This window comes from Rhipicephalus microplus, chromosome 3 (assembly GCF_043290135.1).
Source record: "Rhipicephalus microplus isolate Deutch F79 chromosome 3, USDA_Rmic, whole genome shotgun sequence".
In the NCBI taxonomy this organism is placed as follows: domain Eukaryota; kingdom Metazoa; phylum Arthropoda; class Arachnida; order Ixodida; family Ixodidae; genus Rhipicephalus; species Rhipicephalus microplus.
In genome coordinates, this window is record NC_134702.1 from 160,682,348 (window position 1) to 160,707,643 (window position 25,296).

Sequence of the window (25,296 nt, forward strand, 5' to 3'; positions counted from 1 at the left end):
GCCGCCCTCGAGATCATCCTCTGACTTATATGCGGCCAGGCGGAGACACTCATATTCGTCAGGTGTCAGCAGCCGGTCTGCGCTTGTGGCCGACTTGGGTGTTACCGAACAGAGCAACGGTATGCGCCGTGTGGCATTTCCCGGAGGATGCGGCAGGCCGAGAAAAACGCACATAACATCTGCAGTTACAGCTTGGCCAAATGCGCCCGTGAGCTTCATGTTACCATTGCTCCGCCCCGGAATTGCAGTTGGCACTTTACTTGTCTTTATTACGGTAATGTCTGCCCCGGAGTCAATACGAGCCGTGCAGAGACTTTCCCCAACGAACACTCGAATTCGCGTGTTTTCCAAGTGCGTGCTGTTTCTCTTGAGCCCATCCGAACATCTCGCCTTTAATGTGTTCTCACCTGTGTCTACCTTTTTGGCCGCTATGCGAAAAATTTTGTTTTTAGGGTCCAGACCACGGCGCGAATTACAATCTCTCTGGAAGTGTCCCGGATCCCCGCAAGTGTATCACAGCATACAGTCAAGGGGTAAGCCACCCGCACAGTGAATATGCCACACTTCTTTTGCATTGGGATAGCTTGTCACTCTATGCAATGTGCTTTCCTCAAAGTTTGCCGCAAGCTCGGCCTTGACGTGCTCAGAAGACTCTTTGTTTCGTGACTGTCCACACGTCCGATGGCGCTGAAGTTAGATATGGGGTTGAAATAAAATAACAGAATAAAAAATGCAACACATAATTGCCACACCGCAGCAATGTTCCAATGTCTTCTGTGCTCCACGTTGTCGGATCACTGGCGATGCCAAGCGACCTTTCTCTTGGCGCTGTTGTCCTCCTGGCAAGGCCTCCCTCACCAAAGCTCTGACAATAGGCACCTGCCTCTTGAAGACGCTCTTTCTCCGTCCTCCTTCGATCCCCACTGCACTCTGACAATAGGCTTCTTCAGGCTCGCTCTGAGAGTGTTTCAACTTCTTCCAACAGTCTCTGAAGCCAGCCACTTTTCGCGCCTTTTTCGCTGGTGCATCAACGCCTTCAAAGTCGGCTGAGTCACGGTAATAATGCAGCAGCTCACCTTCACCAAGGCTCTGGCGTCTTCCTCGCTGTGGGCTCTGTCAATCCTGTGGACTGAGCCAGTTAAGTTCCGATGTTGTGGATGTTGTAAGTGTCGACAGCCCCTTGGTGATCCAAGTGCACACTGGCAACGCGAAAGAAGAGCCAGAGTCTGGTTGAAGGAGCGATTATTGCATGACGATCCGCTCGAAACGCGCTCAACGAACTATCCTGTCCCGTCTCCCAACGGTGCATTCCCGCGCAGTTGAAAAACAATCACAAACAAAAACAGTCTGCGCTCCCCTTGCTCCTTGCTCTCAGAAAGAGGGAAAAAAATTCTCGGGACGCTCTCTTTCGGGCCCACCACCCGCGTTGGCCATTATCGCCGACGGACCATAACCTGATCTCGCAGCTTCAGCTCCTCGGTCGCTTTAGCCACATGGCCCGGACTGCGGCGCTCGCCTGGCCGTCTCGAAATCGGCTGCAGTGGTTCGCATCCCCGGTATAAACACCAAAGCAATTATTCAGGGAAACTGTCACCGCCTTCAAGCCGCCTCTACCGAGGACCCCTGTGGGGTTGCCTCCTCGGATCCGCGTCCGCCATAGCCTTACAGCTTGAAAACGTATTCTCAGAAGCTCTCACACTCTGAGACTGACTAATGGGCATTTACTACTACAACATCTGACTTTCAAAAATATACGTAATAAGCAAGTTTTAAAACTACACCCTGAATCAATCTATAGACAAGAGGTCATTTAGGATTCTTTTTTGTCGTGAATTGCTGCCAAATCACAAACCAAGCCTTGCGTGGCCCGAATCAATATTCATAACACACTTAAATCCTGCGCGTTCAGCAATTTTAGAAAAAACGCTACTTTACGCTACGCAGTCGACTCTCGTTAATTCAAACTCAAAGGACCCTCTGAATTTTCTTTGAATTATCAAGGAGTTTGAATTATCAGAAGTTCTCAGATATCGCTGTGGGTGAAGTGACATCTTACATTATGATTAGGCATTAATTTTATGAGATTTAAAATGTTAAATATAACTGCACGCAATGACCAGAAAGCAGAGATGCAAGGTCCAAAAGTTTATTGGCAATTTGTCTGCTGATCAAACCTTTTAAAGAAATTGTGAATTGCCAACTGCTTCTGCGCTATATACATGCCTTCAGCACAAAGCTCACTATACCAGTTGAGAAGCATCCCGGTTTACCACTCGCATGCTTGGTTTCAAACATTTGTTTATTAGCAAAGCCGTTTTTCTTCAAGACCTGAGGTGCTTATCTGTCATTGTAAGACTGTTTGGATTACATAAGCAAGCAAATTTTAAAATAGTAGTGGGAAAGCAGCGGATATTTTCTGGTATGGAACTGCAAAAAGTATGAATTAACAGAATGATGGAGTTTGAATTAAGAGGCTTTTAAATACATTAAAGCAACAGAGAGTCAACACAAAAAATTAAATTTTGTTTGAATTAGCCAAAAGTATGAATTATCAGAGCTTGAAATATTGCGAGCCTACTGCAATAGCCTATGCAACAAACCTATGTTGCACGAATTGACACGAGAGCCAGAAAAACAAAATTAGGAGCGCTTCCCCTGTCGGGGAAATGGAGGGCAAGTGAACCTTGGCATGTCTATGCCCGACCTACTATATTTTTCTTGCTTTTGATAGCATTGCGCAAGGCTCTCTCAAGACTTTTTCTTTCTGCCATGCCAGAAACTGCACCTTCACCCAGGTACTTAGCAGCACAACACTTGCTTCTACAGACAATATTCCTGTGTGAAACACAACAATGAAAGGCAACAAAGAAACCTAGCAACACGACGATAACGTGACATGACATGTGGGCTCAGTAAAAAATCAGACTGCCATATTACGAAGGAATGACTGCCAACAAACCCACGATCGAGAGGACATCAATTAATAGAAAATGGCATATACAAATATGCATCTGACCGGTGCACGTCGAGGGCCTTATTTGTATGCATCTGCAGAATCAGTGGTGGGATTTCCTTCCAGCATTTTGGAGCAGGCAAAATCTGCTTTTAGAACAGCTACCTCTTGGTTGGGAAGCGTATTTGGAATTGCTGGTCCCCCATCGCACGAAAGAGGGAAAAGAAAGAGTGCGAGGAGGGCGCCAGCGCCAGTGTCAGAATTGCTTGCACGCTATTGGTTCCTCTCTGTCGGTGACGTGCACGCCTATAGGTGACGTGCTGGTGACACATGCATGCGCCCGCGATGGAATGCGCGGAGTTTTTCCGGCTGTTCAATCGTACGGAAGCACCCAAAACCAGCCGTCACACTCTTTCTCTACCTTTCCCTCCTGCCTTTCTGCGTCCCTCTTTCCCTCTCCCTGTAAGAGCTGATCCGAACCATATGGTGTAGTAGCGCAAAATTTGACAGGGACGAAGAGGACAAGAAAACACGACACTCGCTTTTCTTGTCCTCTTCGTCCTCGTCAAATTTTGCGCTACTACACCATATGGTTAAATGATGTCTCACCAACTAGCCCAGCTATCAACCCAGCTGATCCGAACCGTGCTACCCGCAAGAGTTGCAGAAGAGTGACTGTTTTTTGTTTTGTTTTATTCGATAAACCACTACATCATACGTGCCACTGATGGCGTGGTCGACGCTCTTGTGCGAATTAAAGTTCGAAATTACCATCTAACTTTCGATCACATGCATCGCGCTTCTGTCACGCACCATACCAGTTCCGACTGCCCTTGCAGAAACGTGATTTTGACTGTCATGGCAGGTGCCCTGACGCTCACGTCTGAATTAGACGCCAGCACGTCAAACGTGAAGTGTGTTTCGGTCAATGACGCGATTCCGAATGACATGGCAGCCACGTGCACATTTACGTGCAAAATAGATGCCAATTCGACTGGCCCATCTGATAAGTGCCTCTTCGTCGACCTCTGCATGAACGGATGTGCACGAGTGGCTCGCCAGCTACAGCAAGGCAACTAATATGACGATCCACGTCGTATTAGTTGCGTTCCACATCATATTAGTTGCCTTGCTGCTGTCCACAAACAGCTGGCTTATCCATATTAGGAAGAAATAAATTGATCCCAGGAAGGAAACAAGAGCACAGGAGGATACCCAACCATGTTCCTAAACATTCCAACACACAATTAGATCCTTAGAACAGCAATAACAAAACGAATCCATTAAGATAGAAGTAACGATAACTAAGAAAAAATATTACAGCGAAATAATGAGAACCCAACAATAGGAGAAGGGCAAGGGAGGGAAGCAGAGAGGGACAGAGGGGAGGGAGAGGGGAAACATAGGGAGAGGAGAGCGGAGGCGGTAGCTCGGGAGTTTAATACATTCTTTTAGTCAACAGGGCCATTGCTGAGACCAGTAAAAGATGTCGAATTGGCATGAAGACTCCACCGCAAGGAGAAAGAAAACAGGGAATCAAGCTGCAGTAGCCAGGACTGCTAAACCATTACAGAACCAGTTCCTGGAGCACTGATGGAGAGAGAGCCAAAGGGCATGAAACCTCCTTGGTGGAGCAAGAACTACGAAAGAAGTCAACTTATGTCAGCCAAGAGCATCCAAAATGCTAGTAACAATTCAAGGAATGAATACGTTCCCGTGGCTGAAGTGGCGCAAGCTTTTTCCCTTTTTTTTTCCTTTTCAACAAAATTGTTTATTGGAATATGCCATATTCTTTTTATTTTAATTGGTGTAGGCCTGTTATACTTCGGTGGTACAGGCAGAGGCACTTTATTTTACGTTTTTTTTTCTGTTGCCTCACCATGTTTGTTTGTTTGTGCTGAAGGCGTCGCGGAAGCACTTCACATTGACAGTTGCAACCTCTTCGCTCACTGAAACCATCACTGTGCTATCGCCATCTTATCGAAACCCACTCACTTGCACCCTCGCCGCACGGTAGCGATTCCTCTAAGGCACCGAAGGGGCGAGAGTGCTTCCGCACGATCGAACAGTCGTAAACACTTCTCTAGGTTTCCAAGACTCCGCGACAATGACAGTGACTGTCGGGGTGTCTTCGGAAGATCGGCAGATGAGCGAAACTTCGCCCCATGTCTTCGCTTAAAACGTCCAAGAAGCGGGCAATCTTGGGGGAGTTAACAATGCCGGCAAAAAAAAAAACGGCGAAAAAAAAAAAAAAAACGTAAGACATCGATTGCAACGCGCACCCATTTTTCTCGCTGACCCGCACGATCAGACTACTCGAAAAAACGACTCCTTTCGCTAGCGTCTTCCATTTAAATATGAGGCACGGGCGAAGCTTGTGCTCATCTGACGTGTAACAGAGCATCGCCGTCACTGTAGTTTTACCGTGGACCGATGTCAGCACATGAACTTGCTTCGCCCCCTTCTTCTCGACGGTTGTGGTGCCAGGCATGTCGAAGTAAAGAGGTGTCTGATCGGCATTCCCGATTTGCCCAAGCAGGTAGCCGTTGTTGCGCCGCAAGTTTAGGACGAACCTCTGAAAACTGTGAAGCTTTTCATCGTATTCCTCCGCAAAACTTTTCGCATATGCATGTTCCCATTCGGAGGGAAAAGCCTTTCCTCTTCATAAAGTTAGTTAGCCAGCACCTGCTCGCTTTAAACTGGCTTCGCATTAGACCTTTTTCTAAGACTAATTGCATAGCCCGCACTTGGAGCAGTTCTGTCGTCACCGGCTGCTGTGCCGCTCGCTGCTCAAGCACATACTCGCCGAGCAGCTCTTTAATTTGTGGAAACCGACCCTGCTGTGGTCCACTGAAGCCTTTGCGTGAAGCTTTGCTGTCGACAATCTTCTGCTCTTGTTTCCGCCGGTCCCGCACGCACGTTTCGGGAACTCCAAACGACCGCGATGCGGCCCGATTTCCGTCCGTTTCTGCACACGCGATGACTTTTCTTTTAAAAGTGGCATCGTGGTGCACTCGAGTTTTTGGAGTCAGCCCTTCCACGCCGTCGATGCTAATGCACTACTAGATGACGAACTCCTCAGCACACGTACGAAGTGCCGCACATGGGAAACACATAGGCAGATATGGCCGACGCGCCATGCCGACGCACGTAGGGGGCGGCCATTTTGGATTTGCCGATGGCAATAGATTGACCGTAATTTTTTTTGTTCGTACTCGATTCTAACGCGCATGTGGTTTATGAACTCGCTTAACCGGAAAAAAGGTGCGCGTTAGATTCGAGTAATTACAGTAATCAGCTGTCCAAGATAAGTGTGTACTGCGATCTGCTACTTAGCAAAAATTTGCAATATTTCGGGGACGCCGTACCATCGCAGGAAGCCGATCATCTACTGGATAGTTGGGCGCAGCGCTTCGCCTACTTTGCAAACACACGGTGCCGAGCCACTTGTGCCAACACTGCTTCAGCTTGATACCGGGCACAGATGTGGCGAGAAGCCTGTAGCATTAACGGGACAATGAGAGCTTTCTGCAATAGATGCTCTAGTGGTCCTGGCAGCAGACAAAGGCGCATTTGGGGTATCACCTCATAAAAGCGTGTGCTACGCTTGCTGTCTCAGTGCCCGCGATCCACAACGCTCCAACTCTGCAACAGCGAACTGCTTTTCCTTCTGCAACGCGGTGCATGCTGAACACGGTCCGGCACAACAATTGAGGCGGCAGCGATCGGCGCCTCAGCACTCTCGAGTGGCTGCCGGCTATTAAAAGCGTGCAGTAGGCTTAAAGCGGTGCCGCACCACACACGTAGGCCTTTTGTCAGCGATAAGTCACTGGCGCACTTTCTGATAATCGCCACATCACCTTCGTTTTTTGCCGATGATTACCAGAGAAGATACGGCCTCATTTCCATGGAAGTCGATATAATTGATCAGCCGATTCCGTGCTTTTACAGCAGCGCAAGTGTACAAGATGGAGACCATCACGTAATTGACTAAGGTTGCACGGCGGGCTTGTTGGTTTTTCATGTTGTTCGAGGTATAGCGCATCCAGGACGGGACAGGAAAGAAGACACAGAACACATAAACGGTGCTAATCACGTAATATCCACTCTTGGTACGTACGGTCAACATTACTTTTAGTTCTAAAACCACTTTGTAGTGTAGCAATAGCACAAATTATACAAAAAAGACCATTTCGAAGCAGTATAGTGCAGTAATTTCCAGTTGGTAAAGCTTGGCGCAATTGGCACAGGTTTCTCACCACTGGCATTTTTATACAATTGGTGATGCTAGGTTTTTTCATGAACCCCACTGTCACTATCATAACTCATACAAGCTTTGCTTAAATTACAATAAAATGTTGTGCAGCAGCACTTCATGAGTTATCTTAGAGTGTTTTCTTGTAATATTCTGGATACAGCAAAATGGCAGGCCACTCACCGCCCCGGAGAAAGTGGTCAGCAGTCTTTTTGCGCAGTGTGTCCACCTCCTGGTCATCTGTGGATGCCCACTCAAGCACCAAACGCCTGCCGTACAAGTGGGTGCTCTGGCACAGGGCCTCGAATGCACGCTGCACAATTGAGGACAAAGAATATGACGTACCCGCAGCAAAATCAAACAAATCAAAGCAACTGTTGCTGGAATATAGCCCCAACACTTCATTTTCTTGAGTGTAACTTGCACAAAATATGCATAAAATTGTGAGCTAAAGTCATGGTGCAGGTTAGTATTTAGCTGGGCAGTACACTAGGCTCATGACATTTCCCTTGAAGAGAGGAATCTTACAATGACCACTGAAAAATCACGTTAAGCAAGTTACAATGAAACCATCTTGGTAGAAAGCACAAAACTTTTACACAGGACCGCAAGACACAAGCGCTTACAGAGCTCATGTCTTGTGTTCCTGTGTAAAAGTTGTGCACTTCCTACCAAGATGGATTTATACGAACTGGCCCCATATAATTGGTTATTAAGTTACAAGGAAAGATTCAGTTTGAACATCACAGATACATTCTGCTACTTTAGTAGGACTGAAGGCTCTTATGAGCAATTTATTGACAATTAGCGAGCATTGAGTCACTTACAAACATTAGTTTTGTTTAGGGTGCTTTGGAAATAAAATCGTGGCTGAGATTTAATGTAATCATAGCCATGCAGATAATTTTAAATGAAATTAACTTAGCTAGGTGACAGAGAGAAACCGTGAGCTAGGAATTTTCTAAAAGTTCTTTGAAGTTAGAGCAATCTCTTTAGAAACTTCTTCCTCCACTTCCCAGAGTTGCTGATGTGAACTGTGACAAAGCAAAGCACACTCACCTTGGCATCATTTTTGGTGAGAAATTCAACGAAGCCAAAACCACGATGTCGACCACCGGCAGCAATCTTCCTTGGTAACCGGATGCCTCGCAGAGTCCCAAAAACACTGTGCCAGAACAACAGACAAACTTCTTTTATTAGAAATTATATATCCACTCTTAAAAGGCCACAGTGTCAAAACCTTTACCTATGCCTTCTAAGCACATATCACTTCCTGATTTCGTGCAGTCACTACCCACAGTTTTAGCAGCATTGAAAAAAAGCATTCAGTGCTCGGTCAACACAGCTTGAATCTCAGGCCAAGTGGTTGCACTTCAGTATTAGACAGTGTAACATGCATTAGCAGATTAAACACACATGACAAGAGATGCATATCTCAGAACATTTACACCAAGCTGTAATGCCAACTACAGTAATAGCTTGTTAATTTGGAAGAAGCCAAGTTTGCCCTGTCATATCCACTAAGCATCTGTCTTAAAAGTTAATTATCAATGATCTCCAAAGATTGCTCATTTGAATGAACCGGAGAGCACACTGATGTTGCGGACGTGCAAAAAAACAGAGCCAAGGTGGTGGTTACATCAAAATGAAACAAAATAGTGGGACTAAAATCATTACAGCCATCAGCAGATTCCTTACAGGGATGACACGAAAGTAGTTCGCGCCTGAAGCAGTCTGGTGATCTAAAGGCTCAATGAAAGTATCTACTGAAACAGTCTCCAATATCATGACGCCATAATGATTGCTTCATTCACAGTTTGATTAAATGGGTATATATCAAAACGTGGATTGCATGAAATGAAAGGCCTAATTGGCACTACGCCATTGAAGTAATTTCAATAAATGTGGTATATGTTGTGAGGCCTGCATGTTATTTTTTTACATTAACTCCCTAGTACGTACCAGAATCTCCATGACGCTACATGTTTGGATGAAAAAGGTGAATGACATCTCATCATGCATGGCAATAAAACAAGAAACGTTCGATGAATGCAATGAAAACACCACATCACTGTTGCAGGCAGACATAAAAATGTAAGAACACTGGCAACGAAAACGTCTGTGGAGGAAGTTCATTTCCAACATGGCAAGTGCAGTATCGAGTGCATATCGTTTCGCAATGTGCGAGATACCATTCCGTCAATTCTCTTGGAAAAATAACCAGAAAAAATGTAGTACTGGAGGCTGATTTTAAATATTATGCGACATATTTTTGAAAGACTTCTTAAGGTGCACTGAAAAAAACTATGAGGCTAATGGGTACTGCAGTACCCTACTGCCTCTGAAGGTAGTCAACATTACGAAACTACACTAAAATTCTTCCAAGGTCTCATATTGTACATTTATGCAAATAAGCCAAATGAACGAATGAATAGACTTTTTTTAGAGTGAGTCAGGCAGTTTCCTTTGTGTGAGCTGGGGGCAAGAGGAGGATTAACCCATGTCTCGCCCTACTCTGAGTCTACGATGATGATGGTGATGATGACGATCATGCCAATTCGTCACTATTTTTCATTACATTTTCTCTAGAATTAACTGAATTTATTAAGCTCTTCATTCATCCACAACAAATAGGGAAGAAAGCAAGAAAAAAAGGGGGGGGGGGGGTTGTTTTAGTGGTCGGCAAACATCATCCTGCCCTAGGCCTTTAATGGTGTCGTCATATGCCCCCTTCAGCTTCAGTTGTATGCACTGCTGAACCAAGCTTGGGCTCTGTGATACGTGTGCCCTCACGAATAAACTAATGGCTCTTGGTCTCAAGTCTCTCAGTTTCCTATAAATCTGGCCAGTCCATGACATATCTCTTAGCTAGACGACCTCACTTCAATAACGGTAGCACGATGACTCAAATGCAGTTTTACTGAAGGCACCACCACAGCGCCACCCTTCTAACAAACGGGAATGAAACAAAACACTGAAGAAAGCACGCAAATGGGATGCCTACCTGAAAAGATCCTGGACCTCCTTCTGGTTGGCCTGGAAAGGGATGTTGCGCACCAGGATCTTGGTGCCTTCCTTCCCAAGATCTGTGACCTTCTTGCGCTGTGCGGATGCCACTTCCCTGCACCATAATTCAGTAAATCGATCGGTTCGTGTCCCATTTCCCACGGTATCATTCCTGATGTTACTAGCAAGGGGCATCTAGCACCGTTAGACATCAATATAAAAAATTTAGTAAAATTGGCTATCTGCTTTGTAACATCGCCAAAATCACCATCATAATAAAATTCTGCCCTCAATATAAAGCACGGTCATCGAGAGATGATCCTTTTAACAGCTCTTGCTCCAATAAATGTTGAGATGCAAGGGAGGCACAGAAAAAACTACTGTGCTTTGTCGCATATAACCTGCACCAAAAAATTAAAAAATTTTCCTAAAAAGTGGAGGTTCAGTTTATATGCAGGGGATAAATACATGTTGTTTTTCTCTTTTTGTAGAGCAGGTTATGTGCAGGGGCGAGTTACATATCCAAAAATACGGTGATGCCAACAAGATTAATAGCAGAAAAAAAAACAATGTTTTGTTGGATATGAGAGCTAATGTCCATAATTTTAATTCAATGCCATGCTCATCATGTGCAGCAGTATGGTGTGTAGAAAGCCAAAAGAAATGCAGATCCAATGTACAGTGGTAATCTCAGGCTTGTGTAACCAAAACTAATGCTCACATTTCACCACCACAGCTGGCCAAGAAAACTTTGGGTACCACTTAGATTGGTGTGGCGCTCCAATCAAATGGGCCTAATGAACACACATTGGCATACCCATACAAAAATGAGAAATCTTCGTTTTAAAACCACAAAAAAGCAAGGTGACAATCTGAATTACAGTATTGCTTTCCACTGCAACTTTTTTTCCATTTTTATTTGTTTTATCAAGTTCTTGAGCAAATTACTGCCTGCATAGCAGTCTCTACCAGACAGTAGACTGACCATATTCGGCGTTGCTAGTATTCAGATAAACAATGAGAATATAATACTGACCACAAAAAAAAAGAGTTTGGTGTGCAGACACAGATACCAAAGAAGAGAAACACACAACACAAATGAAATGTCATGCTGAGGTAGAAATGCCAAAATTTTCTGCCCCGATGTGGCCCTTCAGTGGATAGTTGGCATTTGTACCATTAACTCCCTTTCTCTTGCGTTCACATTTACCCACTGAATTCTTTCACAAAATGAATGTCGACTAATTAGTTCAACTTTCTGTTGTTCTAGTATATGGGGTTCGCTTAGTAACCGAACAGGGTCCAAAACTGCTATGGTGAACATAAAGTAGCGCAACTCACTGTTTGGTGATGGCCCGTGTGGACAGCTTGAGCTCGAGAGCGTGTCCCTCCAGCTTGGAATGTTGCAGCTGCTTGAGAGCCTGCTTGGCTGCCTTCCTTTCCTTGAACTGCACAAAGCCATAGCCCATGGACAGAAGCTGACCTGCACGAGAGAGTGATCAAGGACACCAATCAGTTGATTGCCTGAGGCCAACAACTGCACATTGCCTTAGGATGCACAATCCCGAACTGGAAAGCATCTTGAAAGCTACATTGACAGATCGATTGAGTGATTCACCAATCAATCAATCAATCAATCAGTCGATTCTACAGCCCTATACAGCTACAGCATGAGTGAACAAGAAGGAAGCATGTACATTGTTTGAATCATAACACAAATGACATAGCACACATTCTTAAAAAGAAAACAAGAAAAACACATATGCAAAGCCATAAAAAAAAACACTGTTAGTGACAGGGTCTATTGATATGTCTGCCAAATCATAGAATGTTTAGGCTATGCGAAAGCATTCAGGAATTCGGACGACTGAATTTCACCAGGTAATGAATTTTAGTGATCAAGTGCACACGGAAAAGCATGTAAGATAGACTCTCAATAATTCAAACTCTGATCATTCATACTTTCCATTAATTAAGACAAATCTTAAATTTTTGGTTAACCCACTTCACACTTCAAAATGTCCCACTGAACAAATTCAGTTAATTTAAAAATTTTCCTTGTGCCTGTATCTATATCCCTAATTTTTTCTATAACAAATGCCTATGCAGTAGCTCAACTTTCTGTTGTTCTTTCTCGCATGATGCTAGTAGTAAAAGCAACCTTGTTCCAACTCCCTCTGTTCTCTGGAGCACAGCTCTCTCCGCTGCATAACTTTTGTCACTGTGGAAGGGAGCGGAAGATGGATTCTTTGCCCTACCTTGCCTAGTCATGGTTGCTACTTTCAAAGGAGGGAGACTCATACTTCTCTTTGCAACACACTGACTTAATGTACAGAAATACATACAAGGTTATGAACAGCTATTTACATTGAGAACTTCCGCGACAATTTGGCAGAGCCTATAGTGCGTAGCACTGCTCCTGCGACCAGAACTCAATGCCCAAATTTTCAAGAGAGCTACAAGTTCACCCTACAGAAACTGGCACATTGGGAATTCCACAAGTTCTTTACCTGGATTTTTGGTGTCCTTCTTCTTAGCAATGGTGACTTCATGAATAGGCCCACACTGCTCGAAATGCTGCATAGACAAGAAATCAACAGTGCTGTAAGCAAAGCTATGGGCAGTAATCTGAAATATGCTGCTGCACTCAAGAACAAAGATTTTGTTGAGTGTACAGCAGACTTGCAATAATTCAAACTCTGATAATTCACACTTTCGGTTAATTCAAACAAAATTAAATTTTTTGATTAGCCCTCTATACTTTCAATGTATTCAAAATACTCTTAATTCAAATTCATCATTTGATTATTTTATACTTTAGATTAAATCAAACAAAATTAAATTTTTTGATTAGCCCTCTATACTTTCAATGTATTCAAAATCCTCTTAATTCAAACTCATTATTCGATTATTTCATACTTTTCCCGGTTCCATACCGAAAAATATCTCCTGCTTTCTCACTACCGAAAAATATCTCCTGCTTTCTCACTACTATTTGAAAATTTGTGTGCTTATATAATCCTAATAGCTTAAAAATGACAAATAAGTGTCTTACGCCTTCGAGGAAAAAGGCTTTGCTAGTAAACAAATGTTTTAAATAAAGTTCATGCACGGTAAACCATGATGCTTCTTAACTGGTACAGAGAGGTTTGTGCTGAAGGCACATATACGAAAGAAGCAGTTGGCAATTCAGGATTTTATGAAAAGGTCTGATCAGCAGTAAATGGCCAATAAACTTGTGGACCTTACACCTCTGCTTTTTGTTCACTGCGCGCAGTTAGTGTGTGAAATTTCTTTAAAAATTTTAAAATGCGATAAAATCAATGCCTAATGATAATTTGTGGTGTCACCTAGCCCAGATTAATATATCTGACACATTCTGATATTTCAAACTTCTTGATAATTCAAACAGAATTCAGAAGTCCCTTCGAGTTGAAATAATGAGAGTCAACTGTATTTCCAATAACAAGCTCAATACTTGATGCAACAACCACACCTAAAAGAGTGTAAAGAAAAGAAAGAAATGAAATGGTGCGGCTATGCACTATAGTTCAATACAGCTTTAGAAGTCAGCGACATTTCCCTCTTCAAAGACGGATGCATACATGCCTACACCAACGGGCGTACACTCCAGACTGATGTCACGATAGAATGGCCGGTTGGATGGCCGAATTTCTTGCAACCTTGCCTTTGCAGAACATTGCCACGTGCAGGGCGCGGGACTATTTTGTTCTTCGTGGAGGTGATCAGCTGTCGCGCATCGGTCATGTGAGCCTCCCCGGAATTCTTAATTAAGTTGTCTCCAACCACAGTTCTGAGAAGACTCGCGAAACAACGAAGCTGGTGGTGTTCCACATCTCCTCGCTTCCCTTTGCGACCCTTAGCTGAACAACAGCATTTAAGATTGCAACATGCTTTACCCTCTCGCTACTTCCTCACCCTCACTTACCTTTCCCACGTTTTGTTATACTATACATGGCTATGGTATGCTTCACCCTCTCCCCTTCTCATTTGCTTTCAGCTAGCCCTGAGTTGCCTTTCCCACCCCATAGCATACCATACACCACAGCATACCATACAAGGATATAATATGCAGTGCTTTCTCCCCTCCTCCTTAGCCTTCTAGGAGCCACCCTCAATTCCATTTCCCACCACCTTGCTATAGTATACAAGGCTAGGCTATGCATTGGTTTGTCCTCCCCACCTTTCCTTCCCCCTCACTCCGACTTCCCTTTCCTACCCTCTTGCTAAGCTATATTACACAAGGCAAGGCTAATGATTACTCTCTCCCCAACTTGTCATTCTCACATAAATCCTCCTCAACCTTACTTCCCTTTCTTACTATTTGTTATAATACACTATGCAAGGCTATGCTGTGCTTTCATATGGTTTCCACAGAAACTAGGCGAAGGCATTAACACACCACGGTACAGCGAAAAGCTCAAACAGCACCACTTTTTGAAAAATACTATACCAGATGTCACCAGATGTCTCAGAAGTCCACATCACCAAAACGAATCTGAAGTCATCCAGTATTGTGTGCCCCTCAGGCAGATTGATTTCTGAATGTGAAATCTCAAAACTTCATTTCTTTTTTTTATAAGGTCTCACTGCTGCATGCATACATCTACTTGCTACTGAATGTGCCGAACATTTCTACACCTTGCACTGGCAGAAAAATACAAAATTTTCAGCATCGTGCACATTTATTATTTTGCTTTTGGACGATCTGAAGACCGGTCTGATCTTCATAAGACTTAAGATGTCAAAAAAACCAAAGTAAGAAATAATATGCACCATAACAAGCAAGGAATAATACACTTACGAATATGAATTTACGCACTTTTAAAGCATCGATTAACTTACAAAATCTATTTGATGAGCCCCCGTTGATAAATATATCAAACAGGATAAGTAATAAAAAGAAAAAAAAAATACAGCTAAATAATATCAGGAAGAGCATTTGCCTCTCGGACGGCCTCCTCGTTGGTAGAGAAGTTGAGGTTTTTGATGAACAGGGTTGTGTCTGGCTCTGGTGGTATGTCTTCTTCCTCTGCTTCCTCTTCTTCATCTGCAGGTTGCTCAGCGTGTTTCTGCTCTGCGTCCTTGGTCTTTGTCTCACCCTGGGCCGAAGTTACAAACTGTGAGCTTGAGGCCACGCTTTCATCATGCATTCCATCACTTGAATGCATAAACCAGGGAGCACATTACGACTAAATAAATCCAACTGTCTACATCCTCTCACACCTGTATAGTTTCTCTCGTTAGTGTGAATAAAAAAAAGTATCCCAAAGTATTACACATTAGCACTGAATGTACCACGTGTTGACTGGCTGGGCTCATAAATTTTTCATCACAGTAAGAGGCTCAAAGCATTACATACAATAGGCGTGGTAAGTCGTAAACAAGAGATTACCATAATGTCAATAAAACTCTATGATCAAAAATGGTAAACGCACTAGCTCACATGGCTCAATAGTGAGGAAAGCATAATTCCAAGCCTGGTAGCCTCCCCGCCTGATATTAAAGTAAATTACAGCAGCCTTCACAAAGGCTGCTAACACTAGTCACCGCGGACGACTCACAGAAACAGAATGCATACCAACCCGCACTGACCAATTATTCAGGTGCTGATAATGCCAATGTGGCTGATCATTCGTACAGCTCCGCAGTGCCCCAACAGGTCCTCTAATTGTAACATATAAAGACCACTGGAATGTAAAGACCACTGGAACGCACTATGTAATCGCTAGGACTTCAGTATTGTGACCAAGTGCCACATGGCGAAGAAGTTGAACAGGTTTTTCAAGCTTGATATGGGGCTGGCACCTCTCGAAAACATGAACAATTATCCAAATATGCCACACAGCCACTAGCCGCACCTGAGCCATGAAACAAGCCAAGTCTAGTTACTGACTCGTAAAAGCTGTATTTATGGAGCAATTGGTTGCGATAGTTCCATTCTGTGCCTTCAGCATTCGTTGAAGGGGCCCTGTAACACTTTTGTGAGTAATCGTCGAATGTTTTCATTAAAAGGGCTTGTTGCCTCGTGAAATTACTGCCGTGAAAATTTCTAGAATCTGTCAAGTGCAAGTGGAAGTACATGAACTGGTCACGTGCTTCAAGCCCTTTCTCTCTCCTTTCAAACTTGCGAGTGTGCTGCAAGCTAGGCAGGAAGGGGGATGACTTGGGGACAAGAAGAGCCTTTTTTTTCTGAGTGTGCGTCATGACCTGGAGCACTTTCTTTTCCTTTTCGAACATATGGCTAACTTTAAATGTTATTGCAAGCACACGCATGGGCACATAGCGGCACCTTGCGGCCACCACGGTAACTATGCAGCTCATGATGTCGAAATCAGCTAACCGCCATGGACTTTTGGTTTAAGAGGACTGAACGCTGGGCAAGTTGGTAATCCACAACCGCAAAAACTGTGCAAAAAAAAAGACAAGAAACAGAGAAGGCACACAAACACAAGCGCAGACTAGCAACTGAAAGTTTATTGAAGGGAAGACGAATATAAATAGCAAAAAAAAAGAGATGTAAAACATTGAAGGTTGGCAGTTAGATATCTATCTCTAGTTGGTGCTATGTGACCGAAAGCCTCGTGACACACGTGTTGCCATACTTGAGGATATAAAAGACCCCAGCATCTTCTCTCGCTGTCCTATCTCTGTGCCGGGACAGCACTTTTGTTTCGTGAAGTAATGGGTGACACACTTGCAATCTCTGCAATGTAGACACAGATTCGAAGAAGGGTGGGCCTTCAGCGATGCCCTGTGATCCATTAGTTGGTTATTCAAACAACTCCTGGTTTGCCCAATATAACACTTACCAATTGAAAAGGGAATGAGATACACCGCACCCTTTCCACATTCGACTAACGTTGCCCGGTGCGCGCGTGTGTGTGCCTTCTCTGTTTCTCGTCTCTTTTTCGTGCAGTTCTTGTAGTTATAGACTTTTGGTTTACGGCACAGTCATTTGCGTTTATGACATCATTTGCCGAGAGAAGAGGAAACCATTTCTTGCTGATTCTGAGAACTAGTTGTAAATTATAGGCCGTATGCTATGCTATAATGCATGACTCCCATATTCTCGAGAGCCTTGACCACCAATCAACAGCATTTTCCGATCATGTTGAAAAACTGTTGCAGGGTTCCTTTAACAAAAGACTTCGGGAAAAATCCTTTGGCAAGTGCCACGGTTTCACATGGCACCCCTCAATGTCTGTGTCTTCAAAGATGGGAGGAGAGGTTGCGTGTAGTAACTGTTTCAAATAAAGATGTGGTGTTTTCTCCCTAAAGCGCCGCCACCTTGCAAAACGTCTCGATTGGTCATGCAGCTTCCAAATTTAAAAAGCAAGTTGGTACACTGTCAGCACTGGTACGCTTTGTTGACATACCTCAGGCTTAGACTTGTCTGCACTCTTCTTTTCTGTAGAGAATACACCAGTGGGTGCCCACTCAAGGTACAAGGGTACATGCTTGAACTGAAACGAAAACATAAAGAACACACTGTTATAGCACTAAGCATTAATCTTCACGTCTATGCTTCTAAACAGTGGACCGTTTTACATATCAATGCATCTAAGCTCGTCTGCAGAGTAGAGATGAGGGTTCAGTCTAGACAACAAATGACACACACGATAAGGTGACTGTACTTTTGGATACAATAATTTGCATTCTGATGCAACAAGTAAAGGTCGGTCACCTTGGAGTAAGCAAGGCGCCGAAACGCAGCTCTTGCTTCAGTGGGATCCTGGAATTCAATTAGGGCGGTAACTCCCCAAGGTGGAAGGACTACCCTCGAAAGAATACCAAACCTGCACAAGAAAAGCAACAGCTCTATATCAACTGCAACATATGCTGCTATTACTACGCGCTATTTCCAATAGGCTGAAGCATTTCCAAAAACAGATTTCTCAGACTCAGAGCTATTATGGTCGACAAAACAACATAACTTCGGTCAACACTACTAATTCTGTTATGACCTGTCCTAACAGCAACTCCCTGCCTTTTTTATTTTGGTGGTTACCTAAATGCCTAGCATGTCAATGCCCTGATGTGATATCAAGTGTGTCAGAGTCATGGCAGAATTTGGGTGCAATACAACAAATACTGTGTGCTCCCACCTCCATATGCAGAAAATTCGCAACATGGGCTAGTGGCACACAATAAAACAAGGCAACAAGATTTTTTTCCTATCAACAATAGCAGGCAATGCTATTGCTAGCAGGCAATGCTAGAAGTCACATTAAGAGCATTTCATGATACAGTCGCTTTTGACATGTGGCACCTTCTAATAATATGTACTTCATACTATAGCATTATGACTGACAATACATTCAAACCTCATCATAACAAACTTTAATCTTAGAAAAAGAGTTTGTTATATCTGAAAATTCGTTATAAAGATACTTTCCTAACACTATATTGCAAGACTACTCTTGATTTACTTTGTTATAAACAATATATTGTTATACCCAGGTTCATTATATCAAGGTTTGAGTTTATACAGTAAAGGATTGTTAAGGGGGCACACTGCTCTTTGGAACCAAAAAGTGACAAAAAAAAAAAAAATTTTTAAAAATTGACATATTTGGTATCTGCAAGTATTTTGTTACCTCTCTGCAAATTTTCACACACCAGGAAGTGGTAATTTTTTTGTAATGTCATTCTAACTGTCCAGATTCTTGGTGCTGTTAACATGCAGAATCTGCAAAAAAATGGGGAACCAACTTCGAGGCCTCTTTATAATTTGCCGGCACCTGTGTTAGAAGCTCTGCTACGAAATTATGAGAACTTTTATGAGGATTGCAAAACATGCACACCATGATTGTCGCTTTTTGAAGAAGCTGTGTGCTTTGAGTTTTTTCCATTTTTCTCAAAAAGTAAATTTACAACTGTTCAATTTTGAGGCCTCAATATCTCTGCAGTTAGGGCAAGTACAATAATAATTCTTTTTGCAATGGAAACCTGTATGTGTGTAGGGTGCAAGTATGGAAGCAGAATTTAGAGAACAAGCCTTTTTAATTAATTACTCATCAAAATTCTAACACGATTTCAACTGCTTTTGAAAATGGATAGTTCATTTTGCTGTAAAATAATTAAGAAAGGTTTAAAAACAAAAACTTGCATTATTTCAATCTATCGTCATTAGTCTATGTTGGGATATTTTAAATATCACTTTTAAATAAGCACTTTTTTTTTTGTATGACGGCCTTAAAAAATAGGGGATGAACTTAAGTTATCTCAGGAATAATATGAGTTACAGGAAAACTAATAAACATTTGAAATCAGCAGAAAAAACTGCATAATTCTGTGCAGTTAGATCAAGATCACTGAAGAAATAAACAAAAAATGTTTAAGAGCAGTCTGCCCCTTTAAGTTGGATACCACGAGACCAGAAAAAAATGTCTGAATTAACTCCAATCCAAATTATCGAATGAGTCAAGAAAACAATAAATGCCTGTTTATTGCATAAATACGCCTTAATTTTCTTTATGAATGCATAAATACTGTTCTTATTTTTGCATAATAACCGTGTAAAAGCCACAATTATGGTCATCCAACGAATTCTTTCACCATGTGACTACAATGCAAGATCAACATGTCTGAAGGGGACATTAAAGTGAAATATTTATTAGGCTTAGAATAATAAATTGTGGTCTGAGAACTCTAAAACTGGTAACTTCAGAATCATATGTCCATTAATTGAGGAGAAAATTAAGATAAAAGGCTCGTCTTTAAATTTTGCGGTGTAATTTTCGCGTGTGACGTCATGAATTTCAAAGTGTATTTTTCGTATGTTGGGGACATAGGCCCAACGAAAGTTCCTGAAACTTGTGTTTATAACCCCCAACAATATATCCACTGAAGATATATTCCGAGAAAAACAGTTTCACCAGAATGGCGAAGCAACAAATGTGATAGCAACAAATTGTAAGGCTGGCAGCCAACTCTTTTAGACTCGATATCACGTAACTCTAGAAAACTGGGAGAGATGCTCTTCTCGCCTTCTCTTCATGTTGAGAATGTGGAAGGGTTCATGAGCTATTCGCCGAGATCGCCTGCCCATAGCCATCGCGACCACGACTTTAGGATCAAAGTTCACGGATGCTCCTGGAGCGATCACAGCTTTTACGAATGAAACTACAGTTGAATCTTGATAATTCAAACTCAAAAGGGCCTGAAAATTTGTTCGAATTAAAGGAAGTTCGTAAATAATGAAAACTAAATAAACGAAGGGTCCACCATGCAGTGGCGCATGTGCATTAATCTAACACACGAGGGGAAGATTCAGAAGACTTGCATATATTCACAAATCACAGGACATCCGTGAATAATTGAAGTAATCGGTGATACGCGTTTCACCGCGTTTTGAAGTAATACGCGTTTTGAAGTAATCGGTGATGTTTGCCTTGCAGCAAGTCAATCAATTTCGCACGCAGTTTGAAAAGCATTTCTATTTCGGCTTCAGCATTCTCCTACAAGAAAAGTTGCGTGCGACAATGTCCAGCGCCAACACTCTCTAAAGACGACGGCAACGACTACGTCTCTGCTGCTACCCTCTGCAGCAGGAGCCGGAGCGTGGCCAGCACATGGCAAGAAAGGTGGAGCGTCTCCACGCGGAAAGAAGCAGATCGGCATTTGAGAAAGAACCAACACTCAGCGACCCTTTTTTTTTGGTCCTCTCTCCGCGTGCGGCATTGAAAGAAGAGTATAGGGGGCAGGGACAGAAAAGAGAAAAGCGTGGCACAGGTGCGTCGCAGATCGGCATTTGAGATAGAGCAAACATTTCACGGCAACAGTTTTTTTTTCTTCTTTTCCTTATTCGCGCGCAGTGTTGAGTTATCGGAGATGCCGCCGCGTGATTGGGCATGGTGCGTAAAGCATTTTCAGAGCGTGGTAGGTTCGAATTAACCATCACAAGTGCTTGCGCGTTCGAATTACAGGGCGTTTTCACCCATTGGAATACACATAACTTTGGCGGGACTACAGCGTGAGTTTGAATTAACTGGAAATTCAAATTAAGTGTGTTCAAATTAATGAGATTCAACTGCGTAACCGTCTAGATCAAACCAAAAGGCAATGTTTCACCATGTTTCCAGGCACAATGCTTGATGGCTTTCACAATCTGCGGATAAATTCTGGTGCTGCGACACAGTGCGGCGCTGATAGGCGAGTTTGGCGCAGCAGGGGTGGTTCGGCACAGGATGGTGCAGGTAAGCGAGTTAGGTGCACAATAGTGCAAACGGCGTAGCTGTTCCACCCCTGTGCTAGACACGAAGCTTTCAGTGTTGCCACAAGAGCTTATGACGTACTGTACTTATTTTGTTTGAGGTAGCAGAGGGATTGCTCAGCCTCAGCAAGACCCATGAGCTTGCAACATAGTTTTTTATTTTGTTATGTTGTCTCGTTCACTCAACTACAGTAGACTCCTTTTAAATGAAACCTGAAGGGACCAGAAAAATGTGTTTATTTTAAGAGAAGTTTCAATTATTGAGAAATAAACAGGGGTATAATATTCAAGTACGACACCAAACATTTTACAAACAGTTGTTCCACTTAAGCAGCAATTTCATTTAAGAGAGTTTCGTTTAATAGGAGTCTACTGTAGTGTGATCAAGACGAGCTGTTTTCAAACACAGATTAGAGTGATGTCAGCATGGTGTACAGAGGTAAGTATGGCCCAGCCAGGTCTGTGAATGAAGTTTGGAAGGTATTCCACTTAGAGGCTTATGAACAATGTGGCAATCATGCTTGCGCACATTGAACAAAAGTAAAAGAATCCAAGTTTAACTTCAGCAGCCCACCAAAACTATTGGCTGTACAAAATGCAAATGCCAAGGCTTTGTTGCTGAGCTTGCACTATGAAAGCTTTCTGCAAATGCCGGCTAACACATCATTTACAAAAGAAACATCACACAAGGCAAAATCAGTGACATTTTATCGCTAATTTCATTTCAACAAGCTAACTATGTTACTGCACAAATTTTTAGAGTTGTTAGATTACTCAAACAGTTGTCTAGGTCCTTTGAAGTCTGAAAAACCAGTTTTCAACAGGACTCAGCATGGAGATTAGAATGAACAGACCAATAGAGTTCTGAGACTGCCAATCTATACTGCCAAACTGCTGTAGAGTTCAGTCAAAACATAAAAGAAATTTTAAATACAAATTTCTACTCCATGAAATGCTCTCAAGCTTCACCAATTTTATGAAAGATCCAGAGAGATAAAGCACATCAGTGACACGTGTAGTCTTGTCTGGCCTGCTGTGAGTGCTTGACGTTTTCATGTAGAGATCTTGAGCAGCGTTTTGAGCAGCCTGTTTCTTTTTGCCATGTGCTATGTTTTGCGACACTTCAGAGGACTAGTAGTGGGTTGTAGGAGTTTGGGAAATTTCTGTGGCACGTACATTTGTGTCTGAAGAAAGTTCTTCATTTTTAGTACAGCAGTCAATGGTAGCATGGCATGTCTGACATTTGTGGCATATACGTTTGCTAGGTACAACCTGCCTACCGACATCGATTGGACCTTTCCCTCCCCGTAAGTTTACTATTCAAACACCTACCATGACCTTAACTGTTCCTATTGCTCATTATGTAGAGAAATAGCTACCCTCTCCCATATTCTTTGAAACTGCAGAAAATGCCCTTGCCCACCTAATCTCCTGGTCACTCCCTCACCTGTGACGTGAGAAAAAAAGACATACCACTCCAACAACGCTGGAGTACAGCAAAAAGCATCACGAATTGATAAGCACGCTCACTTTCCGAAGACACTGTGGAGGTCCTTTGGAGGAGTCTTGGCTGGCAGATTCTTGACTAGAATGACCGTCTTACTGCGCTCGGTGGCTGGCCGACTGAATGCATCGAGTACCACACCGTTGCTCTCGAGGAATTCTCGTGTCTCAGCCACCACTTGGGTCTCGCCCAGGGCCATGCGCACGGCCACACTCTCACCTGTTTCCTACAGATTGGAAGAAAGGTGACTAGATGAGGATCACAAAAGAGCATCAAAAAGAAAGACAAAGAGAGAGAAAGGTTTCAGGACGATAAAAACCTTGATTTGTAAAAAGTTTATGAACAGCTGTTACCCGACAATGTACGATCATTATTGTTACCAATGCTCTATGCTTTAGCAGTCATTGACCCATTCTCAACCTATTCAACATGGACTATGCACAAGCTCCATGAACAACCAAAAATAAACAAAAAACCAGATTGTTGTACAAAAGTGACAACAAACATCATCCGACAATATCATCAAATGGTGATAAGATGTCGCATCACTCGTATTGATGCCGCCTATCCCTTTTCCTGTGTGATGACTAGGCATCTAAAGCTTTGGCTGTTAAAGTAGGATAACATACAATGTTTTGCATGTTTCCACTAACACTGAACAGTGACAAAAAAGTTTTCTGTCACACTTGTAAACTAATGACATGAAAATATTTAATTGGCCCTTTTACAACTAGTACTAAAACTGTCTTGAATCATTGTATGTATAAATTTGCACCTCACACAAACAATAAAAGAAAAGTGGAGCACAATATTTTAAAAGAGCATGAAGTTTCAACACTGAACAATGACTCTTACTGTGCCCAGGAGTTCTTGCTTAGAGGTGTCATAACGTTCCGCCATGATGTCAGCAAGGGCATTGGCTCCTAGGAACAGGGTGTTCCAATTGTGACTCCTGAAACAGATAAATGGGAAACACATAAGCCTCCACTCAAGGCAAAGAAAATACAGCAGAAGCTTGATACGTATCGGTTACAGTGTGAAAGAAAATGCGCAAGCATTGGAAGTGAACGTCTAACAAGACCTGATTAACAGATCAAGTTTTATGACGCAAATTTTATGACATAGTAACAACCTCTTTCGACGGCAGGAGTTATCTGAAGCAGCTGACTGAGGAAGGGTATGCAAGGTGTCTTATTAGCTTTCTATATGAAGGTACCGTATCACCAGTTACACGAATGTAGGCGGGTGCGACAGGGTGGTACGGGCTAGCTACAATGTTCGCCTGTAATGTTCAGACACCCGCGCATTTTAAACAAAAAAAAGGACATAATATCCCTATAAAATGCTTGCTCAGAAATATCAGTTATACAACAAATCAAATAAAGTCATACAATCAGAGCAATGTCATACACTAAATGAGTTATTGAGTGACATGAATATAGCATAAAAGGTTTTCCCGTTAAGAAATTCTTCCATGAGAAATGCATATCTATATATACACCGTGTTCACACAGTCGCTTTTGCACCGCAGAGAATATGAATCACGTCCAACCTTCTTAGTGTTCTGCTTTGCGGCAGCAACTAGCAGCCTGAACATATACCTGAACATATAGCCTGAACATATTCTGTAGCCTGAACATATTCGAGAGCAAATGATGCTATAGTATTCATTGACGCCAAACACTTGTAACAAATGATTGAAGACCTAAACTAGGAAACTACAAAAAAGCAGGGCTGAAAGTAAATATGCAAAAGAGAAAAATAATGTTCAATAGCCTCCTTAAGGAAGAAGAGTTCAAAATTTTTCACAACTGACAACCAGACCTTGGAATTTTCACAGCAGTATGTATTACATCTAGATCAGCTTCTTTCATGAAAAGAAAATTTACTGAATAAAGCGGGGCTGGAGTACAGACGCTGCCAAATTGTAACAGGTGTCCCTAAAATGGAAAGCGTATAACCACTGAATTCTCCCAGGAACTCGGACGATAACAAATAAGTTCGAGGAGAAATTAAGAGCCACGTGGCATGTTATGTGACGAAGAATGATAGGTATAACAAAGAGATAGGAAGAGAACAGAGTAGATTAGAGAAAGCAAGGGCAGCCAGTATCCGTGTTGACAATACATAATAGGAAAAAGCGAACATGAGCGGACCACGTAATGCATAGAGTAGACAACCGATGGTCGGAGAAAATGATGTACAGCAGGTTCTCAGTAAACAGAAATTTCTTAACTGCTGCTTCCATGAAACAACTGCCCCGAATATGACTAGTCAGCTGAGTTGACAGTGATTTGAATAGTATGCCCTTTTCATACCTCAGTAAACGCAACTTGCGT

General features: G+C 42.7%; 1 protein-coding gene across 2 annotated transcripts in view; it reads right to left on the minus strand.

Moving 5' to 3' along the window:
* The window catches only part of LOC119170394 (putative RNA-binding protein 19), a 100,944-nt gene that overhangs the window by 45,115 nt on the left and 30,533 nt on the right, over positions 1 to 25,296 (minus strand). For both annotated transcript variants that reach the window (XM_075890389.1, XM_075890388.1), the window contains exons 17-26: positions 23,813 to 23,909; positions 22,984 to 23,183; positions 17,923 to 18,034; positions 17,615 to 17,701; positions 15,182 to 15,337; positions 12,725 to 12,791; positions 11,556 to 11,697; positions 10,213 to 10,329; positions 8,268 to 8,373; positions 7,392 to 7,521 (exon numbers count right to left, since the gene is read on the minus strand). In XM_075890389.1, coding sequence (XP_075746504.1) covers positions 7,392 to 7,521; positions 8,268 to 8,373; positions 10,213 to 10,329; positions 11,556 to 11,697; positions 12,725 to 12,791; positions 15,182 to 15,337; positions 17,615 to 17,701; positions 17,923 to 18,034; positions 22,984 to 23,183; positions 23,813 to 23,909 — 1,214 coding nt within the window. The remainder of the gene's footprint in view (positions 1 to 7,391; positions 7,522 to 8,267; positions 8,374 to 10,212; positions 10,330 to 11,555; positions 11,698 to 12,724; positions 12,792 to 15,181; positions 15,338 to 17,614; positions 17,702 to 17,922; positions 18,035 to 22,983; positions 23,184 to 23,812; positions 23,910 to 25,296) is intronic.